The sequence below is a fragment of the Mizuhopecten yessoensis genome, unplaced genomic scaffold, assembly GCF_002113885.1.
Source record: "Mizuhopecten yessoensis strain PY_sf001 unplaced genomic scaffold, ASM211388v2 scaffold10759, whole genome shotgun sequence".
In the NCBI taxonomy this organism is placed as follows: domain Eukaryota; kingdom Metazoa; phylum Mollusca; class Bivalvia; order Pectinida; family Pectinidae; genus Mizuhopecten; species Mizuhopecten yessoensis.
In genome coordinates this window covers 393,387-416,099 of record NW_018408707.1, presented here as the reverse complement: position 1 = coordinate 416,099, position 22,713 = coordinate 393,387, and the positions used below count along the sequence as shown (strand labels likewise).

General features: G+C 36.6%; 2 protein-coding genes and 1 long non-coding RNA gene across 11 annotated transcripts in view; 2 read left to right on the top strand and 1 right to left on the bottom strand.

The window, feature by feature from the left end:
- The window catches only part of LOC110462203 (myosin-3-like), a 133,212-nt gene extending 129,645 nt beyond the window's left edge, over positions 1–3,567 (top strand). For all 9 annotated transcript variants that reach the window (XM_021516055.1, XM_021516051.1, XM_021516056.1 and 6 more), the window contains 2 exons: positions 188–376; positions 1,442–3,567. In XM_021516055.1, coding sequence (XP_021371730.1) covers positions 188–376; positions 1,442–1,501 — 249 coding nt within the window. In that variant the 3' untranslated portion in view covers positions 1,502–3,567. The remainder of the gene's footprint in view (positions 1–187; positions 377–1,441) is intronic.
- A 29-nt stretch (positions 3,568–3,596) lies between these two features.
- LOC110462202 lies at positions 3,597–4,815 on the top strand. The gene is made up of 2 exons (XR_002464250.1): positions 3,597–3,942; positions 3,978–4,815. It is a non-coding gene; the product is annotated as an uncharacterized LOC110462202 (long non-coding RNA).
- Positions 4,816–6,615: 1,800 nt separating this feature from the next.
- Positions 6,616–22,711, bottom strand: LOC110462200 (F-box/WD repeat-containing protein 8-like). Its single transcript, XM_021516046.1, has 11 exons — positions 21,973–22,711; positions 20,669–20,773; positions 19,570–19,734; positions 18,981–19,069; positions 17,205–17,377; positions 16,144–16,349; positions 14,790–15,005; positions 13,379–13,506; positions 11,247–11,420; positions 8,994–9,095; positions 6,616–7,827 (listed from the first exon to the last, which is right to left on the bottom strand). Exons 1-11 carry the CDS (start codon positions 22,600–22,602, stop codon positions 7,686–7,688), a joined length of 2,130 nt encoding a protein of 709 aa, XP_021371721.1. The 5' UTR covers positions 22,603–22,711; the 3' UTR covers positions 6,616–7,685.
- Positions 22,712–22,713: the final 2 nt, after the last annotated feature.

Below are 22,713 nucleotides of genomic sequence, written 5' to 3'. Positions count from 1 at the left end.
GCTTTCAAATACCAAATATGTAAAATTTCTGGTAATATTTTAAACACTTACACTCAAGTTTGTGTCATCTTACAACAGACTTAGTCTAATCTGAGGGTGGAGATTCCTGAAATTTTATTAATAGATTAGTTTCACCAGCAAACAAGCAAACAAGACATATACAGCATTGACAATATTTTGTTAACAGATAATGGGAAGGTCCCCATCACCCACACCTCACCAAGAACGCATGATCAACCTCCTGGCACATCGCACCAAGGCAGCAGAGTTCGAGTCCGACATGGCCACCGAACAACAGGAGAGGAGTCGCAATATGATGTCACAGAAGATGGGAGACATGACGAAACTACAAAACACGCTAACTAACCAAGCTAAGGTTAGTTAATAAAGATAACACTTATTAATCAAGTAACGGTCAATTAATAAATTACACTTAATTGCTAGGTAAGGGTCAGTTTATAACTTACACTAAGTAGCCAAGTCAAGGTCAGGTTGTAAATTACACTTACAAACCAGGTCAAGGTCAGGTTGTAAATTACACTTATAAACAAAGTCAAGGTCAGGTTATAAAGAACACTTACTATCCAATCAAGTCAAGGTCATCTTATAATTACTTACACTTAGTAATATTTCCATTTCATTTGATGAGTGATGCACTTCAAACCTAATATTCCTGATGATTTGAACTCACTCAAGAACATTGAGCAGATAAACCATCTCTTTTACATTTATGTGTGTAGATCATTGTTCCTTGTGCCCAAAAAATTACTAGTGTACAAATGTTATTATTATATGCATGAACATTTCTCGCAATCACATTGGTCGGATCCTATACACGTGACCAGTCCTCAAAAACGCATGTAGACTGGTTATCCGGTGAATATCGATTTCTAAATATAGCCTGTATGGAAATTCCCCGGAACCTGTCGTAGCGCATGCGCAGTTAGACTGGAACGCGATCTGTCAGATGACATTAGAAGATGGCTGCTGGCGAACGTTTCTCCTCCGTTACATCAGAAAATTACCAAAACTATCCGAGGATAAAGATGCTGTTAACGTTAAAAGGCCATTGGACACGCAGTGCATGTCCTCCATGATTATCTTAAGAAAAATAATCTAGACAATGCCTTTGAAAGCTACAATGATGAACTGTTGTATTCAAACGTGGCTAAAGTTTACACGGAGGCTCGCGTACAAAAATCAGAACCTTTAGTTTTGTTTTGTTTTTTTTTATTGTTGAAGCATATAATAAAACAGTTATGGGCTTTTGTGCTGGTAAATATGATGTGATATGAACCTGAAAGAGTAATATTGACCTCGGCTTCGCCTCAGTAAATATCACTCTTTCAGGTTCATATCACATCATATTCACCAGCACAAAAGTCCATAATTGTATATAAATTATTTTTTTTAACATTTTTTTTGAAATTGTATATTTCAGGACCTGATACAGCTAAGTAGGGCCTACTCAAATCTCAACAACACTTACCCAGCACGGTAGCATTTGTCACAGAAACTATGACCTTGAAGTCATTTTTAGTCTCCTTGGTTACCATGGATCCAAGAGTTGCAGTTTTCCTACAAAGTATGACCTTGCAGCCATTTTGAGTCTCTATTGGTAACTGTGATTCTGCCCAAGTGACATGGTACAATTGAACTGTTGTCATGGAAACCAAGACCTTTCAGCTGTTTTGAGTCTCCAAGGCTACCATGGATCCTTTGTGTGGAAAATTATCTCCCTTGTCTGTGTACAAGTCAGTTATTTGATATTGCGTGTTTGTAGATTCTGTGGACGTTGGAGGATGTATATGAGATCTTTCAAGTATACAGGTTCCTGACTGAACAACTATAACAACAGAAATGATTCATAGATGCTCCTGTCATTTGGAATGCTCCAAAATGTTTAAGACATCGTATATATATATTTTAAAGTACTTCTAACATAGGAGATATACAGCCTGGAGAAATGGTCCATTCACATATACACAATAATACATTTCCTTGTGACGTTATTATCAAACTAGCCAAGCTGGCAAATATTCAATTATGGTTAACGTTTCTGACAAAAATATTTTACAGTTTTAAAACATATATCAAATCATGGTTACCTGTGATTTAAGTTTTGAAATGTATTGTTATTGGTCTGTCACTCAAGATCTATAGTAATTGATAATGGACAAACACTTTTTAAAAGAACTTCAACAAGATAAATACCTATATGACTCTTGAATGAAAAGGAACTTTGTGAGGGTCTGTTTATTTTTCAGGGGAAATAATTGAAGTTTGTAAGGAAGTGCTACCATGAATGTGATATTACAATGTGTATTTAGGTGTTGAATATTAAAGTTAGAAATATATACTGTATTCATATTTGCAACACCAAAAAAAAGACATAAATACCTCCTTGTAGGAAAGGTATAGAACGGATCTTAGTCATTTTCAGTTATAGTAATATTATGCAATGCATACATATATATAATAATTATAAAACTGTGTTAGCTGGAGTAATGATCTGATTGAAATATATAATATTGTCAGTGTCTGTGTACATACAAATTAGGTTACAATATTGTACAGTAGTGTGTAGATTAAGATTATTGTGTTAAGGACTGTTATAATGGATATACTTTGAGAAGCTGACATGCTTATATCACATGTTCTTTCTCTTCCGACTGTGATCCTTGTTGTCTGTGATAAATTTCATAAATAAATCTTACATCAATAAGTTTTTAGTAGAAAAAGTAGAAAAATCTTACATTTTATTTAGTGACTTAAAGAAGTTACATGCCGTCCAACTACAAAATATATAAATTGTAATAAAATTATAAATTTACATCCAAATTATTATACATGTATGTTTATTTTATTATATACCTTCAGAAAGAAAATTATTTAAACAATATTTTATCAAATTTCTGTATTTAATGTACATAATATGAAATGCACCCTCCGTCCGTATTCTACATAGTTTTTGTTTTATATCTATATTTCTATTTCTACAATTTTCTTGTCCATTGTTGTAATACGGTGGTATTTTCGTAAAACACATTTGTACCCCAGTACCTTGTACATACATATTATCTATATACATTTTGTATGTGCCAACTTGAGCCACATCTCTGCTAGGCTGAATAAATTACCGACACCCATAAATCAAATCTAAACATTTTGTATTCGTAGATATATTTTTAATGCTGCCAGATTTTAGAAAGCATTTATATCCATTTTATTACATTTTAAAAGTACAGTGTAATGGAAAAATGCTTTTTTTACAATTGAAATAATAAGGAGAAACTTTAGAGTTAGGACTGTAATTAACATTGAGTTAAATCAATCCAGTAGTCTTCTATTTAAAGTGTCTGGAATTAATGTAAACAACTAGTATAGAGAGGTAGCATTAAGGATCCCCGTACCACTGTGCACAAAACTGTAACGTAGGGTTGGAAACTGCTGTTTCTGGCATATAACTTTGGTATATGAGTTCTTAGAAAAAACCATACCTTGTGGGACATTTATGAAAGATATTTAACCCTTTCAACACTGTAGACCAAAATGGACTCATCCAGACCAACGCATGGTAGAGTTTACTTAAGTTACATAGGGGTGAAAGGGTTAAGACGAAATAAATAAAATATAATCAACAACAGTGTTTCGAGTGCAAACAAAAGCAGTGAAATTAGACCCTGGACTTCAGATTTACATACTACAGTACCAGTATATCTCTCTATCCGTTTGAGCTAGCTGGTCAACGGAAGTGTTCTCACCCAACTGTGCTACAGTTATATCCAAACGGAAGTTAAGGGGAGGTTACTGTATATAGGAAAACCAGTGCAGTTGGACAGGGATCTTAATAAAGATAAAAAAGAAAAAGAAATAATCCCAAAAATCCGGTTGGATTGTAGGACATAAGTATATAAGACTGGTGATCGCTGGATTATCAAGGTTTGACTGCAGATTATCAAGGTTTGACTATCAAGGTTTGACTGCAGATTATCTAGGTTTGACTGCAGATTATCAAGGTTTGACTGCAGATTATCAAGGCTCAAATAAAGATTGAAGAGGCTTGACTAGATTATTGAGGCTGAACATCACCAGGGCCGTCTTTGTTTATCGCGATCCAAACAGTCGGACCAGAGTTGTTTGTTTATGAAATGAGGTCAGACCTAGTAATCTGATACTTTTTTCAGACAAGCCTTGATAAAGCCTTGCAAGGCCTGCATGAACATTTTGCAGGTCTGCCAGGATTTAAACCCTAAAATATTACATTTAAAAACAAACAGGTGGTTCCGCATAAACAAACAGGTCCCAGGTACTCACATTGAAATTACTCTCTAATGATAAAAGTATTTCAGCATTTTCGAACTTTTATCATTCAGAAAATAAATTTTACAGTTCTTCACTTATATTTGTGTATGATGTCATCATGACTCACGTGTATGGTGTTAGTGTTGTTATGTATGACTGTGTAAGTATGGTATCTAATAACTTCAAAATCAGTGTCTTTATTTTTTTCCTTTTCCTTTTTCTGTAATTCTTCTGTCTCTATTTTTTTTTTAAATGAAGTGATAATAACGTTCTTTTTCCACCCCCATCTGTTACATATCTGTGACATATTGTAACGAGAAGTATCATGATATATTCATTGTTTCAAAGAAAAACTAAATATCAATTCGTGAATTTCCTTATTTGATAATTTGTCAGTATCTATACAGCATGCCTAAAGTTGGTTTCATGTAAGTTATACGGCTCGTTAATTGAAGTGGGATCTCATACACTTTGTAAAAATGAAACAAGACATTCAGTAGAAACGACAAATGAAAGGGAATAAAAACAGATGGAATGTATACACAATATATATTACCAGATATTCCGGTAAGATTTACCCATTGATAGACATAAAAATTGAAGATGAGAAATGTGGAAAAATTATATTTTCACAGAAAATGAAATAAGTCTGCATTTCTTAGTTTATTGATTGAAATGAAAGTGTCCAGGAAGGAGCTGGTTAGTGTGTGAAGAAGTGTGGGTGTGTGTGGGTGTGGGTAGGATGAAATTTACTTTTACGGTAGTTTGTGAGGATGTGTACATGTGTGCATACCAGGTGTTTAGAACAGGTGTTTAGAACTTTAAACAATCAAACATTATACTCCATAATAACGCCAAGGCATGTATTGTAATACAAATATTTATTTTATTCCATTGGTATAAATTATATTAATATTAAAAGATTTTTTTAATGAAATGTGTGATGTAGTTTTTTGTTGACGGATATATATATATATATACAAAAAATGTACTGCCAGTTTCTTACACATTGCATATTACATAATTTCATGGTATAGCTTTGAAAAAAGCATTGCACACTGTAATTGACCTATATATTATATTTCAAAGATTCATTTGAATGTCTGAAAATTACCCTGCATTCTTAAATGAATGTGAATATTTTGACTATGCCATATTATGGCTTGATAATATAATCTATCTCCTGCTGCTGCTGCTGCAGGCCTACATGGGGCAGTCACCAGGTACTGGCAGCAGGTCAGTTTTTTTTTCTCCGGGTGCTCTGGCTTACCCTCACCACCATAGCCTGACATGTCCTTAAATTACACCATAGCTGTTAATAGGAAGTAAACCAAACCAAACCAAACCACATGTATCAGACAAGTTGGACATGGTAACAAACCCTTTCTAAGTTGGTCTGCCACCTACTACTATTACATAATATGTATCTGATTAATGATGTGGCAGTATAAATATAACAATTTCAGACATCGTTTTTGAAATAACAAAAAAATGTATTATAATAATACTTAGGATAACATATTAAAGATTCTACCATGAATACAATTTTGTGGACCTTTTAAACAAGTCGATTTAGTGGGAAAAAAAATGATATTAACATGTTAAATACAGTATGGAACTCATTTGAAGGTGCATGTTACAGCATGGTAGCTACTATCCTTAACACAGAATCTCTACAGAACCCAGAGATACTGAATCTCTAAAGAGATAAAAGTTTGAATAGGATATACACTTAATATCGGTAATCTGTTAAAAAATTATTGAAACAGATCTTCATTATCCAATAGCTAGGGTCGCAATGAAAAAATTCTACTTAGATGCACAGCAACAGGGGGCAGTTTCTTTATCTGTTAAATTTCTTTGAAATCAGCCCAGCAGTTTAGGAGAAGATGTCAGGAGAAGGGTTTTTCAACAAAGGGCCATAACCCAATAAAAAGGGTTGGAAAACAAATTCTTGGATGCACAACATCAGGTGATAGTTATCATATCTGAAATCTTTTGTTGAAATTGGTCCAGTAGTTTTGGAGGCATTGTCTGGACAAGGATTTTTCAACAAAGGGCAATAACTCCTTATAAAAGGATCATAATGAAAAAATAACACCTGGATGCACAACATCAGGTGATAGTTTTCATATCTGAAATATTTTGTTGAAATTGGTCCAGTAGTCTGGCCAAGGATTTTTCATCGAAGCCTAAGGGTCATAACTACGTAAAATGGGGTCAGAATGAAAACATAATACCTGGATGCACACCTTCAGGTGATATTAATCATATCTGAAAACTAAACTGGTCTATTATTTTAGAAGAAGTTGTCTGGATAAATATTTTCAGAATAATTTAACAAAGGGCCATAACTTTGTGAAAATGGGTCAGAATGAAAAAACAATACCTGGATGCTTAAAATAAGGTGGTGGTAATTGGTCCATTGCTTTAGAAGGCGTTGTCCGGAGAAAAATTTGTCCGGACAGACAAGCTGAATCGCTTCCTAACTTCATTGCGGGGGGGTATAATAAAGATGAAAAGATGATAAATACAATGAGGGTACATGTACTACAGGGACAGAACAATATACACATCTGTAATGTGATAATCTTTCTAACTTGTATGATATTCCAGGATTAAAGGATGTTTTTACCATAGTACCAAAGAGAATTTGTAGACAATTTTTTAGGCGAACTTCCATATCTAAAGGATAAACGGCCTTCAATGCTATATACGTTAGTTATGGTATGAGACATAAGATAATGTGCGACACTCTGCCTTATCAAGTTTGGTGAACTATGATGAAAAAGTGAGTAAATTATGCTTCCGACAACATATTGCTGACTACCAGCTAGATGTTATAAGACGTCTAGTCAAAACAAACATGCCAATAAATACATTTCAAAAAATGATTCCAAAATCTTTATAAGATCAAAAACAGGTTACAAGTCTACAACACATGAAAACTGTCTCAAAAAGGTTCTAATAAAAGTTTCGAAATCTCTTTAATACATTTCAGAAAAATCTTCTTGTTAAATATCACAGCATATGAACAAAAGGCTAATTTAGTTTTTCTGCAAAGTCAGTTTCTCAAAGTTGGTACTCCGCCCCTCAGGCAGTGCCGATAACTGGATGGAGAACAAGTCGTCAAGACTCCTAGTTAAGGTCTGACACAACTTATCCATTGGCAATAATAGGTGTTAACAGTTAACTAGGTCCTACACAACTTATCCATTGGCAAAAATAGGTGTTAACAGTTAACTAGGTCCCACACAACTTATCCATTGGCAATAATAGGTGTTAACAGTTAACTAGGTATGACATAACTTATCTATTGGCAATAATAGGTGATAACAATGTCTTGGGACCAATTAAACAGGCTTCCAGGATGTCCAAATTCAGATGTTGTCGTAGGGGACTGCAAGTCTAATGTTGTAGTTGTAGGCCTCCGGTTCATCATAGGTCGAGTGGCAGATCTCGGGTAGGTCCTGTGTTGTCTGATCAGCAGAGAAATCACAGACGTGCAGAGAGCCCCGAAACCTGTCAAATACAACAAACCCAATTAACATATGATTTAAATACATAACTAAGGCATCAATTGCAGAGCTCTGGCCTGGCTATGGAAGGGAAGATGACCCACTTAAGGTAAACATTGGAGAAATGAAATGATGTTCCACAGTTGATTAATAGAATCGTCCCAGATGGGTGATTTTTGACCATCTAACATAACCTGAGGGTTAGACGACCAATAATCACTCCAAGGAGATTTCTCTGTTACACCCTCAAGCTAAAGGATGATTATTTTTCTCCCACAATTCTAATACTACATTGAAAACAATAGATTCCAGCAGTTGAAATCTGTTTTTATCCTGATTTGCATATGACTTCTCCCATCGAGAGCTGATTGTGGCATCATGTCTGGTTGTTTCCGAGGCGTCATAGCATCGTTTCTTTTTGTGTCACATTTGTCATACACTACGAGGTGACAGAGAAATCCTACCCTACCGAGGGACAGAGAAATCCTACCCTACCGAGGGACAGAGAAATCATACCCTACCGAGGGACAGAGAAATTGTACGCTAGGGGGTTGACAGAGAAATTATACCCTAGGAGAGGACAGAGAAATCATACCGTAAGGGATGACAAAGAAAGCATACCCAAGGGAGTGACACGAGAAATCATACCCTAGGTGGGTGACAGAGAAATCATGCCCTGATGGGGTGACAAAAGAATTCTGAACAGGAAAAACAAGAGACTATTCTGTATGTCATATCTGTAATACCCTAGGGGGTGACAGAAGAATTCACAACAGGTCAAATGGGAGGTAATTCTGTGAGAGCTAGGAGAAGTTGTGGTCACCTCTTCAAATTATATAATTCTTCGAAATATGTTAATTATTAAATACATGTATAGAAAATCTATGCAAAATATCAAATTTCTATCAATTCTCTTGCTACACACTTATTGCCTTAGTTAAAGTAGATCTTTAACCTTTATATTCCATTTGATGAACAAAAAGGCATAAGGAAGTGAGATCATTGGAGGCAAAATTAATGAGATTTTGATGTGAGCAAAAAATGTACATAGAAGGTAAATTCTTTGGTAACAAGTTAAATCCATGCTCTGATGGGATGTTGATAAATCTAGACCAAACAAACACATTTGTCTCAGTTGTGTATATAATATCACAAGAAAACATAGCTTACCTTCTGTGTGCCAAATGGTCATCCCCAAGTTTTTTGGTTGTGCCTGGAACATTGCCAGCAATCAGACGCTGCTTGTAAAAGTGGCAATATCGCACGGGATGTCTACGAATAAACAAACAAATTTCAGTTTTTTCCAAAGGCTAGAGACTCATATAAAGAGTAACACACTGTAGATTAAAGTATTCCTGTAGTAGACCTGTATTCCAAAACCTTTTAACTATGTATTCTTTTGAAGATTATCTAGGCCAGACCAAGATTTGAACCCTGGACCTCCAGTAATGTACTGTCCTTCGTACTAACTGAATTATCACATCCTGGCACAGTCCCACTACAGTTTTACCAACACAAAATAAGGGGAGGTTACTCTTATCAGGAAAAACAACAGTGGAGTTCTCTAGTGTTTACCTGCAGTGGACTGGAATCCTTAACTCATTCACCCCTGACATATCGTAATGAACTATTCCAACCCATAAATTGGAAGGGTTCAAATGTGTCTTCAGGGGTGAATGAATTAAGAGAATATAAATAAATAAAAATATAAAATTTCATAAATTTAAAACAATTATGAAACAAGGTATTTCAACTCACATTAAGAGGATATAATAGGTATATAAACTAGGACACCGGTCTCTCAAAGGTTACTTCTCAGTAAACAACACTCCATGAGCACCGTTTTTACATAAGATATTTCTCTAGATTCAACAATATAGGTTTCATGGCTGACTTTGGCCATGACATCATAGTTTCAGATATAATAAATAGGCAAAACATTGTGTAAATCAGAATAAAATGATTAAGTTATATTTAGGCTACCCAGAACTATTGTAATAAAGAAACGAGAACATTTCGCTAATTGTTTTCCTTCTGTCGACAAATACTGTCGCAAGATATGTAGTAAATTAGATAATTTTATTTCATGTTCACTTATTTTTGTGATTGTGCTTGAAATTTGTCTGCAAGGACTTTTATTCCGTCTTTGCGTATTGCAGAGTTATCTTCTCTTGAGAGCAGGGATTGATTGTTACGTCATTGGTTCGTGTGAGAAAATGACGTCGTTTTCTAAAAATTGATGACGTTACTCTCAGAAACAAATGACGTAACAATCAATACCTGCTCCCAAGAGAAGATAACTCTACAATACGCAAAGACAGAATTACTGAAACAACAGTTATATACAACTAGTCAAATCTGACCAAGAAACATTCAATAATAAACAATTTTCTCTCTTCTTATCCCCATATAGTAGTTAATACTATCGTGACAGATTTAATTGTACATAGGATTACAGTTGCCATCTAAAAATATAAACTTTATTTGTTTTACAACAATTATGCAACTAATTATATCAACTTATATCAATCACTCTGGTTGGCCCGGATGTTAGTGCGCAGAAGTCTTAATGTGGGAGGAAACCAGAGTACTCCGAGAAAAACACATGTGGTCGGGCAGGTGACCCATACCTTTTCACATCCAATCTGGGAATCGAACCCCGGCCACCTTGGTAAAAGGCAAGTGCGCTATCCACTGTGCCACCTGCCATCTAGCTTTGTGCTAGAGAGAATTTCCCTTTAGTTCAGTGTTATAGGGTCGGACTAGGAACCTACAGATCACGGGTTTGATCCCCGGTGGAAACACAATCCTTTTTTTCCTGTTACACTCTATTAATAGACCATTTCTTTTGACAGACCACTTTCCTGATCTCTTTGTTACAGATTTAACTCTGTGACATTTTCAAAGAAGTCTGGACAAATATCCAAAGGATATGAAAATCTGGGAGTGACTCTTCAACTAACAAAAGGGAAAATATGTGTAAGTAATGCAAAATTGAACTGATTTACAAAAAGAAAAAGAAAATTATTGCAAATGATTTATGAAAGTTAAGTTTCCAAAGAGGGGTTCTACAAAAATAATGTTGTATATAGTATCTAATCATTGGTCAGACATTTGTTGTGAAGGTTGATAAAGCAAAATAAAAAAGAATTATGCTTCTGCTTACCCTACCTACCCTAAATGTTGGTGCCCGCCCAAAAGTTTTTACTAGCATTTAGTGATATGCATTGTTAGAGTCAAAACTCACGCTCTATATAAGCAAAGTACAAATATTTTCCAAAATAAAAAAGATTGTCCACCTACCTACCCAATTTTTTTCTGAGGATGATAGCGGAAACACAAGTATTTCTTTTTTTGGCCTAAGACTTTGGTTACCATTTAGAAAGTATCTCTTCTTACATAACTATATGAAGCATACTTTACCTGTTGTGCCATTCCCACAGCCTGGTCGACATACGACGGTCCCACACGCACACAAACCCCCCGTCGTCCCCAGACACCACTTTCCAATCGTCCATCTGAGCTGTCGTTATGAAGCTTGTATGGCCAGATAATACAGTGGCGGCCTGGTCTGTCCTCAGATCAAATATCCGCAACCTACAACAGGTATAAATTTGGCTAAGTATGTAGCGGAACTGGACTGGGTCGATCGCTGGTGACCAGGTACCTCAATTTGTTAGAGTATCTGTCTAGAGTTCGGAGGGTCTTAGGTTCGAACCCTTGTCTGGCCGTGCATTTTTCCTCTCCTATTACATTTGGCGCCCAACAAAATATACCCACAGAAGGTGGTAAAGGGTCTTGTGTGTCTTTCGGGCTCAAAGAGTTCGTTAAAGGAGGTAGGAATGTAGTAGACCTGGGCCGTTTTTGTTTAAACGGTCAAACCGATCGGACCACTGTTGTTCGTTTATTAAATAAGGTCGAACCTAGTAATCTGATGCTGCTTTCAGGTGAGCCTTGAGAAAGCCTTGCAAGGCCTGCATACACATTTGCAGGTCCGCCAGGATTTATACCCAAAATTGTTACATTTATAAACGGTCAAACCGGTTGTTCCGCATAAACGAACAGGCCCCTGGACTGGGTCGATCAATGGTAACAAGGTAGCTCAATTGGTTAGAGTTTCTAGGGTCCCGGGTTCGAACCCAGTCTGACGATACATTTTCTGCTCCTGTTACAAATATATTTCTCCCACAACCACTTTGTTTCTTCACTCTGGACTGATTGGGTAAACCTGCTAGGAGTTGGTAAACACTTTTGATTACCCACAAGTGATTAACGCCCTGGACAATATCTTATTCGTCCATCTTCTAATTATGATATCAAATAACAATGCTTTGCGACGTCATCTTCCGTTCCGTTCCGACATCATAGTTCAGCCCAATTGTTTCCCCAGTCAAAAACAGGAATACTTTTTTCCCTGTAGAAACAAATGGTTTTTTAGAATGTGGTGGGACCTAATGTCCCCAAGCTCATGATGGTTATCATGTGAATCTATATAACTCTCGCAAGTTAATATTTTAAATTATAAAAGACCCTCGGTAAACCTTGTGTCTTTATACAATTTGAAAATGATAACCAACCATCACTCATTGCGTAACCTCTATACATTACCTACAACCAGGATATACATCTGATCAAACTTTCACAACCTATACACCGAATGCTTCAGGTAGTCAAATACATTATAACCTTGTTATACTGCAACCATTTTTCAAGCAAAATTTTGCTGTTATATACAATTTTGGCAATATATCAAGAGGGACACAAGGAAATCAATAAAACAAAGGAAAGAGGCATTGAAATATGTTGGCAGTAAACAATGTGTCAGTTAAACAAGGGGCATTGTATAGAGGTTTAGCTGTCTTCACAACTTCCAACCAGGATGTATCAAGTTAAACATGTAATCTACAGCCAGGCTATGTCAGGTAAAATTGTTAATCATTTAAAACTGTCCGATTGTAATATGCCTTCTTGCTACCAGTAGTTTAGAAATCTTCCTTCTTATCAATTTGTCTTACAGCATAATTATATAAATCCTGACACAACCAGATAATTAAAGAGGACTGTCTTCCTGTTACTGAATGGTAAGAAGGACTGTCTAGCCATTCTCTTTCCCGTCAACTAACCTTCCGTCCATACTTCCTGTTACCAGCTGGTAAAGAGGACTGTCTAACCATTCTCTTTCCCATCAACTTACCTTCGGTCCATTCTTCCTGTTACCAGCTGGTAAGGAGGACTGTTTAGTCATTCTCTTTCCCATCAACTTATAATTACCTTCAGTTCATACTTCCTGTTACCAGCTGGTAAGGAGGACTGTCTAACCATTCTCCTTCCCGTCAACTAACCTTCCGTCCATACTTCCTGTTACCAGCTGGTAAGGAGGACTGTCTAACCATTCTCCTTCCCATCAACTTTCCTTTGGTCCATACTTCCTGTTACCAGCTGGTAAGGAGGACTGTCTAGCAATTCTCTTTCCAATTAACTTACCTTTGGTCCATACTTCCTGTTACCAGCTGGTAAGGAGGACTGTCTAACCATTCTCCTTCCCATCAACTTACCTTCGGTCCATACTTCCTGTTACCAGCTGGTAAGGAGGACTGTCTACCAGATTTAAACAGGTGATGATATGCATGTGACCTGTCAATAGTCTGAGTGCCTTCGCTGTTTCTATGTCATACACAGTACCCTGTAAATGGAAGTTTTGAAATAAAGTACATGTTCTGTAAGTACATACAGTGATCTTGTCTCAGAAACAACCTGCATGCCATCAAGACCATCTGTCGGTAAAAACCGACTGCATATAACAATCAAATATAGAACACACCTAGGGAATATCCCTATTATTTTTAATTTTATAACCCGACAAGCAAAATCTCTACAAATTTTAGCCAATTTGACTTTAGCTTTTTCACTACCTATGAATTCTTTGTTAAATAATTGTGTTGTAACCACATCTTAAGAACACAATGGTTTTCATTAATGCAAAATGACTGCAAGGGTTACTGACACCACCTGACCTTTTCATCTCCCTATACCTCATAGGAAAATCAAAGGGGAGGATAGATATTTTACCAAAATCCCACTAGCAACTTAACAAGAACTGCTGCCAGAATGGCTGACTTATACCCCTGCCTGCACAATTAATTGTAGGAATCTATAATGTAGTTCTAACAGGAACATATACTTAACAAAAGGGCATAGCTTCATAAATAAGGGAGGTAACTCAAAGTTCTATACTTCACTCACACCCTATCAATGACAGTGTCACATGTAACAATTATCATTCAAATCCGTGCAGTTGTTTTGGAGGAGTAGTGTGAACAACTTTTTTAAACAACATTGTAACTCCAACATAAGGGGAGGTAACACCAGTATAAGGGGAGGTAACACCAATGTATATTTTATTTTATGGACATCCTTATTGTCATCCCCTCGATGTAGGAGTTCTGTGTACCAAAGGTCATTCACATTGGTACAGTACTTTCGGAGGAGTGGTGTGAACATTTTTTAGTGTGAATTTTTTTATACTAAGCAAAACTCCTATTACAAGTAGCTGGATCCAAATATTAATCACAAGTGCACAACTTCTGAGTGTATTGATCTGCATCAGTGAAGTTTCATGAAATTCGGCTGAAAACTGTCGGAGTTATGCAGTCAATATTGTGCTCGCCAACTTTTGTAAATAAGGGGAATAACTATGGGTAAAAATGGCAGATCAAAATATTAATTACAGGTGCACATCATTAGAGTGTGTTAATTACAACAGTGAAGGTTCATGATAATCTGCTGAAAAAGTTTAAGAAGAGCTGTCCAGACAAGATTATGTCTAAAGACAGACGGTGGGAGAGAAAACCCAATTCCATTATACCCACCACCCCTGTCACATAGGGTATACTTACAAAACAGATAGTGTATTTGATGGTATAGTAATATATGTACAGTATCAATATTTATAATGATGTGACTTACGATGGTGGCATGTCCGACGGCTACCAGAGCAGGATCAACCCTCACATCAACACAGCCGACGGTCCCGCTGGTATAGAGTTGGTCCTGGTTGTCTGTGTACTCCCTCATCTCTTCTGCGGTCTCTCCCGGACGATGTAGGTACAGCTCCCCCCGCAGGGTGGTGATGAATACCTGGGGCTCCTCACCTCCGACCTCCAACATGTTCAGGTGGGACACCTGTCAGGGTTGTATAACAGTTTTGTTACAATGTGTACCTTTATGGTAAATTGACCAATCAGGGACCTTGTGATGATTTTACCTAAATCTTAGTGAAACATTGTTTAGCAGAGGTAATTTTTTTTCAATGCCTCCGCTAGGAATCGAACCAAGCACTTTGGTTTACTTGAGATAACTTCTCAACTGAGTCAGTAGGTAGCAACTAGCGTCTTACTAGCACATGTTGCCCTCAGCATTGGGCATACTCTGTACAGGTCTTGTATAGCACTCAGAGACAAAGGTTTGTTTTACAACTGATTCCCGAATAGCAACATGATCAATTGTATAAAAATCAGCAAAACTTGTAATACAATTCAATAACTACTGAATCGTCAATCAACAATCATTCAGATGTGTCCCGTTACCTTTATATAGGCAATCAAACTAAAGGTGACAGCTCCTTACTGGCAAGAATTTTAATGAGCTAACTGGTCACATGGTACTTGTGATGTCAAAAGAGTAGCTTTGGATCACTAGTCTATAGCTAGTGTTCAGGAGCTACACCTCCTATATATTTCTGATTTGTTTCAATGGACAGTGCGATTCTGGGCATGAACTAAATACTAAATACTATTTTCAACCAATAGAATAATATTGGTGGGCTGTCATGATCACCTGGCCTGTCCATCATCTGAGTACCGAGAGATGGAGTCTCGGTGACTACACGTAGTATTGCATCATATGGCCGTAAAATATGAAATTATGAGAAATTGTGTCCAAAATCCTTTATTTAATACTCTTGAAATTATCAATGACAATTAAGTGTAGGTTTTATTTGACTCACCTGTTTTCCTGAGCACTGGTTAAGTGTAGGTTTGATTCGACTCACCTGTTTTCCTGAGCACCGATTAAGTGTAGGTTTTATTCGACTTACCTGTTTTCCTGAGCACCGATTAAGTGTAGGTTTTATTCGATTCACCTGTTTTCCTGAGTACCAGTTAAGTCTGGGTTTTATTCGACTCACCTGTTTTCCTGAGTACCGGTTAAGTCTGGGTTTTATTTGACTCACCTGTATTCCTGAGCAATGATTAAGTGTAGGTTTTATTCGACTCACCTGTTTTCCTGAGTATCGGCTAAGTCTGGGTTTTATTCGACTCACCTGTTTTCCTGAGTACCGGTTAAGCATGCTGTGGAGATGGAAGCCATTGTTTGTGTACGTGTACACATTAACGTCCATGCTGTTCCCCGTAACTACCATGTCACATGACTTGGCGACACAGAATTTGTTTGGCTTTGCCTCCCGTGGTAAAGTAAATGTAGGATTGATGTTATTTTCATCCTTTAACCTCCAAATGTCAATGTTTCCTGCTCAACAAAGACAGTCAAATATAAAAACAACATACATGTGACATCTTATAATTTAAATTTGCTTGTTAATTACAATCTATTTGACTGGTTTTAAGTTTTGTATTATATGACTCTAAGAACTGAAAAGTCAAGGTTCCACAAATAATGGTAAGCACAGCCAAACTTAAATAGGGCAAAAATATTGCTGTTAATGCCATTTATGTATGAGAAAAGGGTATGCCTGGTGAAATAAGCAAGAGAGAATCAAGAACTGGCTGCTTTGAGACACTTACAAAATTAAACAGCATTTAAGTGAATGATCTAATATATTTATACAATACTTTATAGATAATAGATACCCGCCGGTAAGTAAAATTCTATATATGTTTCCTAAATTAACTCATTCACCCCTGAAGTCACATTTGAACTCTTCTAATTCAAATGTTGGAATAGTTCATTATGAAATTTCAGTAGTGAATGAGTTAAAATCTAGTTTTTACATATGACTTCAGTCTTAACTTTTGTTGTTTTACATGTTTCTACAAATTAGCAAACACTCATATTTGCTTTGCATTTACTTGACATTTGACCTAGATGTGAAGGTGAAGGTCAAAAAAATACAGCATGCTACATATCCACTGTTGGTGGTGCAAGTATATTTCAAGGTTCATCAAGACATTTTCAATGACTATAAGTGAACAGCCATAACAACCTTTCACTGGATATTGTGAGCTTCTTTGACCTTAAACCTAGAAATACAAGTAATTGTGACCTAACTACTACAGTACACTACACACTTTCTACTGGTGATGTAGTTACACTTGAAGTTTCATAAAAATATCTTAAATAATTTAAATGTACGTATGTGTGTACCTTGTTTGTAGCTGGCTACAGCCAGTGTTGGTGTGACCTCCAGCTGTGACACCTCAACAGAGATTATTCCTTCGTCCTGTCCTTCGTTGATGAGCAGGGACCTATTTGAAGGCTTCAACGTACAGCTTTCTTCAAGGTCAAGGTCCCACATCTTCACATCCCCATTAGAGTACCTATACACCACAGGAAATGGAAGAGTGTTTGGTGATGTCACATGTTGTAAGCAGAAAGAATTACAAAACCTTCCTAAAGATTCTATCAAAGCTACACAACGTACAATATTCCTGCTTTATCAAACATCATATCCCCTGATGATCGATCTTAATTTAAACAATTTTATAAAATTAATCAGTGAAATATTTGAAAGTTAAATTTGTTAAATGACCTAATGCCCCTGCCTTTCAAGATCATTGTTCTTCGTTAAAAAACAAGAATTCCACAGACGTGGATGTATCGCCTGCAGTCAATGTGAAGTTTTGAGATTGATCGGCTGTAGGAAACTGGACTTATCGCATGGAAACAGATTTTCTATTTATAGTAATGGTGACCTTGATCTTTGACTTTTGGACCTGAAAAGCAATCCCAAGCAAGCACTTTCAGTAAGTAAGCACTGTATGAAGTCTGAGATCGATTAACTTAAAGAAACTCCAAGTTATCGCATGGAAACAGATTTTCTATTTATAGTAACAGTGACCTTGATCTTTGACCTTCAGACCTGAAAAGTAATACCAAGCAAGCAACATTGGTAAGAAAGCACTGTATGAAGTTTAGATTTGAGTCCAATCAACCCAAGGGAACTCAAGTTATTGCATGGAAACAGATTTTCTATTTATAGTAAGGATGACCTTGACCTTTGACCTTCAGACCTGAAAAGTAATCCCAAGCAAGCAACATTGGTAAGAAAACAATGTATGAAGTTTGAGTTCAGTCAACCCAATGGAACTCATGTTATCACACAGAAACCTTGTTTTGTACAACACAACCGACCTTGACGACACTGACCAAGTAATACCTATATGTCGCCTCGCGTTGCAAGCGACACAAAAAGAATTGCGAGTCTACTGTCGTTTCAAATAGGTAAAAAGGGAAGAACCTGTGGCCTACATTACCGTAAAATATTTCAAGAGGTCTTTAACTAAGATTTACACCACATTTTACTTCTTAGATTTTTTTCTAGCAGAGGGGATAGAATGCTGATGGAAATTTTCAGTTAAAAAAAAGGAGCCCACTATATATACCCACTCTCTCAATATAAATTATTACCCAATAGTCTATATAAATTATAATAAGTCATTTTTGACTGTTTCTGGCCTTTTGTCCAATTTCGGCTGTATTTGTCAAATTTCGGCTGTAGGGGTGAAACAGTCAAAACTGTTTTCCCGGTCAGAGCGAACTGTTACCCGGCGCGAATACGATGCGCAGAAATCCCCCCTCGAGAGCCCCGTTCAAGCGTTTCGGTGACCGCAACTCAGTGTTGAAGCAATGGCAACATTGCATGCAGCATTGATACTAATTTTTATTTGGTAATAAAACAATTGTTTCATGGCTATTTGGGGAACAGTCAAAACTATCATCCCGAGGTAGGGGGAAGCCCTGGGGAACTGTTTGCCCGAGGCCGCTAGGCCAAGGGCAAACAGTTCCACAGGGATTCCTCCTACCTCGGGATGATAGTTTTGACTGTTCCCCAAATAACCATGAAACAATTGTATACTACTGCATCCACCTGATCTTGTCATATTAATTCAATCATGCTTTTTAATGTTATATTTTACCTACCCTGCTACCACAGTGTCGTTGTGTGAGTTAACAGCACACAGAATGCCTCCCTGGACATACTGTAGTGATGTCTGGTTACCCGTACGATTCTGTGATGGAAACCAACAACATTTTACAATTGATCATGTGGCAATTCAGAAACAGTTAAAAAAAGCAAAACTTTATCTATGGGTGCTGTACATGTGCAAGACCTGTACAAAGTATGATCAGGGCCGAGGGTAACAGCTTGAGCAAGTTTTCCAAATCAACAAGGTGTTCTTATGTGTGAAAATAACTCCAAAAAGCATCAATTTGATTCAGACACACCTGTTATGATCATTACATACACCCTACAGTAACTAGGTAACTAGGAGATCATTTTACCACAGGATGTAGATTTTGAGTTTGGACTTGAATAAGGAAGTTTCGAAGGAGATTGGTAAATTTTGGTCAAAATGAGGGAGTCTCCTTCTTAATGACGGCAAGTTTACAGCTATGAGTACATTTTGTATGTGTTAAATACTTTGACATGAAATATATTTATCTTAAATATTTGGGTTCTGGTAAATTAATTGTATATGTGTAGTTCACGTGCAAGTGATCACTTCACCTTCCAATTGGAGAGGATCTGCTTGTCTTTTGTGATGTTTTCCCGAACAATGGCCTTCCACTGACCGCGGTCCCTCGTCACCTGGTTCTGTTCGTATCCCAGGCTGTGACAGAGGTTACACCACAGGAGTTCATCATCAGCTAGACTTCGCCAACTGCGACTCGCCTAAAAGTATAAAGTAAGATCTATAATAAAATTTGGACGTTTAGCACCATCAGGGTGTTAATCATCACACCTTAATCTTAGTCTTCCGTAGTATCAAGACCATCTCATATTACAATATGCAAGCTATCAAACATGACATTGACCGTGGATTTTTGTTTCAAGTTTTCTATTGTTTGTAGCTTGAAATACTAAGAGTAATATTGAGTAATTTTGCATCTGCGAGATAACCAGCAATAGATAGACAGTGATTTGACAGAAATATTTCAGTCCTAGACTTGTGCTTGTCCTGTGGACTTAGACATATTTTGAGAACAAATTACCGGTATATATAAAAAAAATATTATAATTTCATTTTTTGAAAAGTTTTCAGCATTACAAAATATCTTACAATAGTAATTTTCACACTCACTTGCTCATTCTTGCAACGTTGTATCTTGCGTAGACCAGAATAGACTGTATTTCTCATTTCCAATACAAATGTATCTAATTGTTTAAATGTCTAATTTATTTTTGAAGTCAATGCATTGATTTTTATTATAGAAGTTGCAATGTAAAATTTGTCTTTAAATATCTTGAAAAAAACCACCAGCCTGTGGATCAAATGTTCAAGAAAATGTGAAGCACACATATATTCCCTCCTGGTCTTAGTTTACAATCCAGGCATGCTTATTATTTCTTTGTAATAGAACTCTGCACCAACAGCTTACCTAAACAAAAATCGTACAGAAATCACTGAATAGGTCCATTTAGATGTCAAGTTGATATTTCTAATGAATTAAGAACTATTTTCAATTTTATGATGCCTGTAGTGTGTATCCCTATAGTAATAGTGCAATACTGTAATATTTCCTTAACTTTTATTTACAGTTAACAATATGATGAATTAAAACAAATTTGTAAGTGAGATCTACTTGTATGTACCAGAAGAAATTACCTGAGAACATCTACATAAATCTTTTATGTCAAGATGTTGGAAGATCTTTACTGCAACTTCTCTCGGTAAAGTTATGTCAAAGAACGGTATCTCATCAATCTCGTTCTAAAAAGGAAAACATTTCATAGTCACTAAAAATAATAATAATTCAAGGTTCTTATATACCTACCGCTTTATCAGGATCACAACCTAGGTCGTAGGTTATCAAATTATTATCCATGGTTATAGGGCCTTTGCAACCAGCCAATATGTTTCTCAACTCCCTGGGGAGCATTATAATATACAGCCGGTGCTGCCATTTCGGCGCTCACAGCTACCATTCTACAATTCTAGCACTTCCCAACAACATACTCATTTAAAGCTGAGTAGACTGAAACAAGCAGAGTAAAGTATCTTGCTCAAAGATACAGCACATTGCCATGCTGTGACTCGAACCTGCAACCCTTAGGTCACGAGCCCGGTGTCCTAACACTAGACTACCGTGCCTCCCTTCGGTCACGAGCCTGGTGTCCTACCACTAGACTACTGTGCCTCTTAAGAGCTATAACATTAAATTTTATGTCCCATTTTATAGAAAGTTCAAATTTATATCTAGACAACGTATTTACCAATTTAACTGTTATGAAATTGAACCACACATATAATACAAAAATAAACTTTCCTTTTGGCAGGAAGCTTAAGGTGTATTACGTATACCCACTGAACATTGAAGTTTTCTATATCAAAATTTATAAACATACTTTGAACTCTTAAATACCTAAATTAACATGTGCATCTCAAGAAGCACGAAAAGCCTACATCTACATATCAAACTACATGAAACTACTAAAGAATGTGGGTAAAAATTATGACCATTCATAATCAATCAAATATTTCATGATGAAGTTAAAAAAAAAAATCTCTAGCCAAGTCTGTAGGAAGCAGTATTATTTCTAGTGGAGCACCCCTAATGCAAAGAACTTATCCAGGGGCAACAGTGATGCTTTCGAAAGGAAGTTTGAATATTTTTATTAATATTTCCCATGTCCCTTATTTAGCTGTATGTGGATGCCAGTGTATATGTATACGTAACAGTCAATCTCTTTAATGGCTCTTCCAGGTATCTAACCCAAGACCTCTTGTTTACTAATTTGATGCAAGTGCTTTATCATTCAAGCTAGAGAGAAATCCTCCCTAGCTGAGGTGGTAAAATGTGGAGAGTAGAACCATGGCAACATATTATTTATGTGTAAATCCACAAGTAGGCCTACTTCTTTTACAATTTTTATCTAGGTCACAATTGAAGTTAATGTTGTCGCACTCACCAAGTCTAATAAAAACTGATCTAATAGGGATTCCTTTGAAAAGTCATCACTGTTAGTTCTTTTTCTTTTGAAAACGTCTTCAATTCTTTCTTTAACATATTTATTTGAGTCTTTTGACACAGCTAGTGATCTCTTCAATCCACGCACATCATCCACAGTCCCTCCACAAAGGCAACACTTGTCAGCTCTGTATTTTATCCTATCCACAGACCTTTCATCATTGCCTGAACCTTTAGACGGATTTGATTTATTTAATAAGTTATGTACAATATTAAAAGGATAATATGTAAGAGTTCTCTCTGTGTCTTCATTTGAACCTAAATAATTCAGAACTCCAGTCGACTCTTTTGTCTTTTTGCTCTGATTTTGTGAGCATTTATTGCATAGAGTTTGGCTAGTGATTTCAAATTTCTCATGATTCGTTGAAGAACCTGCTACCGGTCTGTCATCCAACGTCAATAATGATGACTGTCCTTCAAGTTCATGATCTGGGTGTGATTTTCCTTGCCTTGTTGCAACAGACGAATCGCTACCACTGTCTAACGGCACTGACTTCTTCCCTGAAGTTTTCTTAGCTAGTTCACTTCTCCAATCCTTGCGGAAATTATCAAGCGTTTTATCCGGATCCATGATTTATATGCATGCATAGTACGCTGACATTCGGCTACCCAAGGACATAAACCGAAACGTCTACCCTAGGTTGTTTACAACTAAAATTACACACCTCCGAAGAAGAAGAGC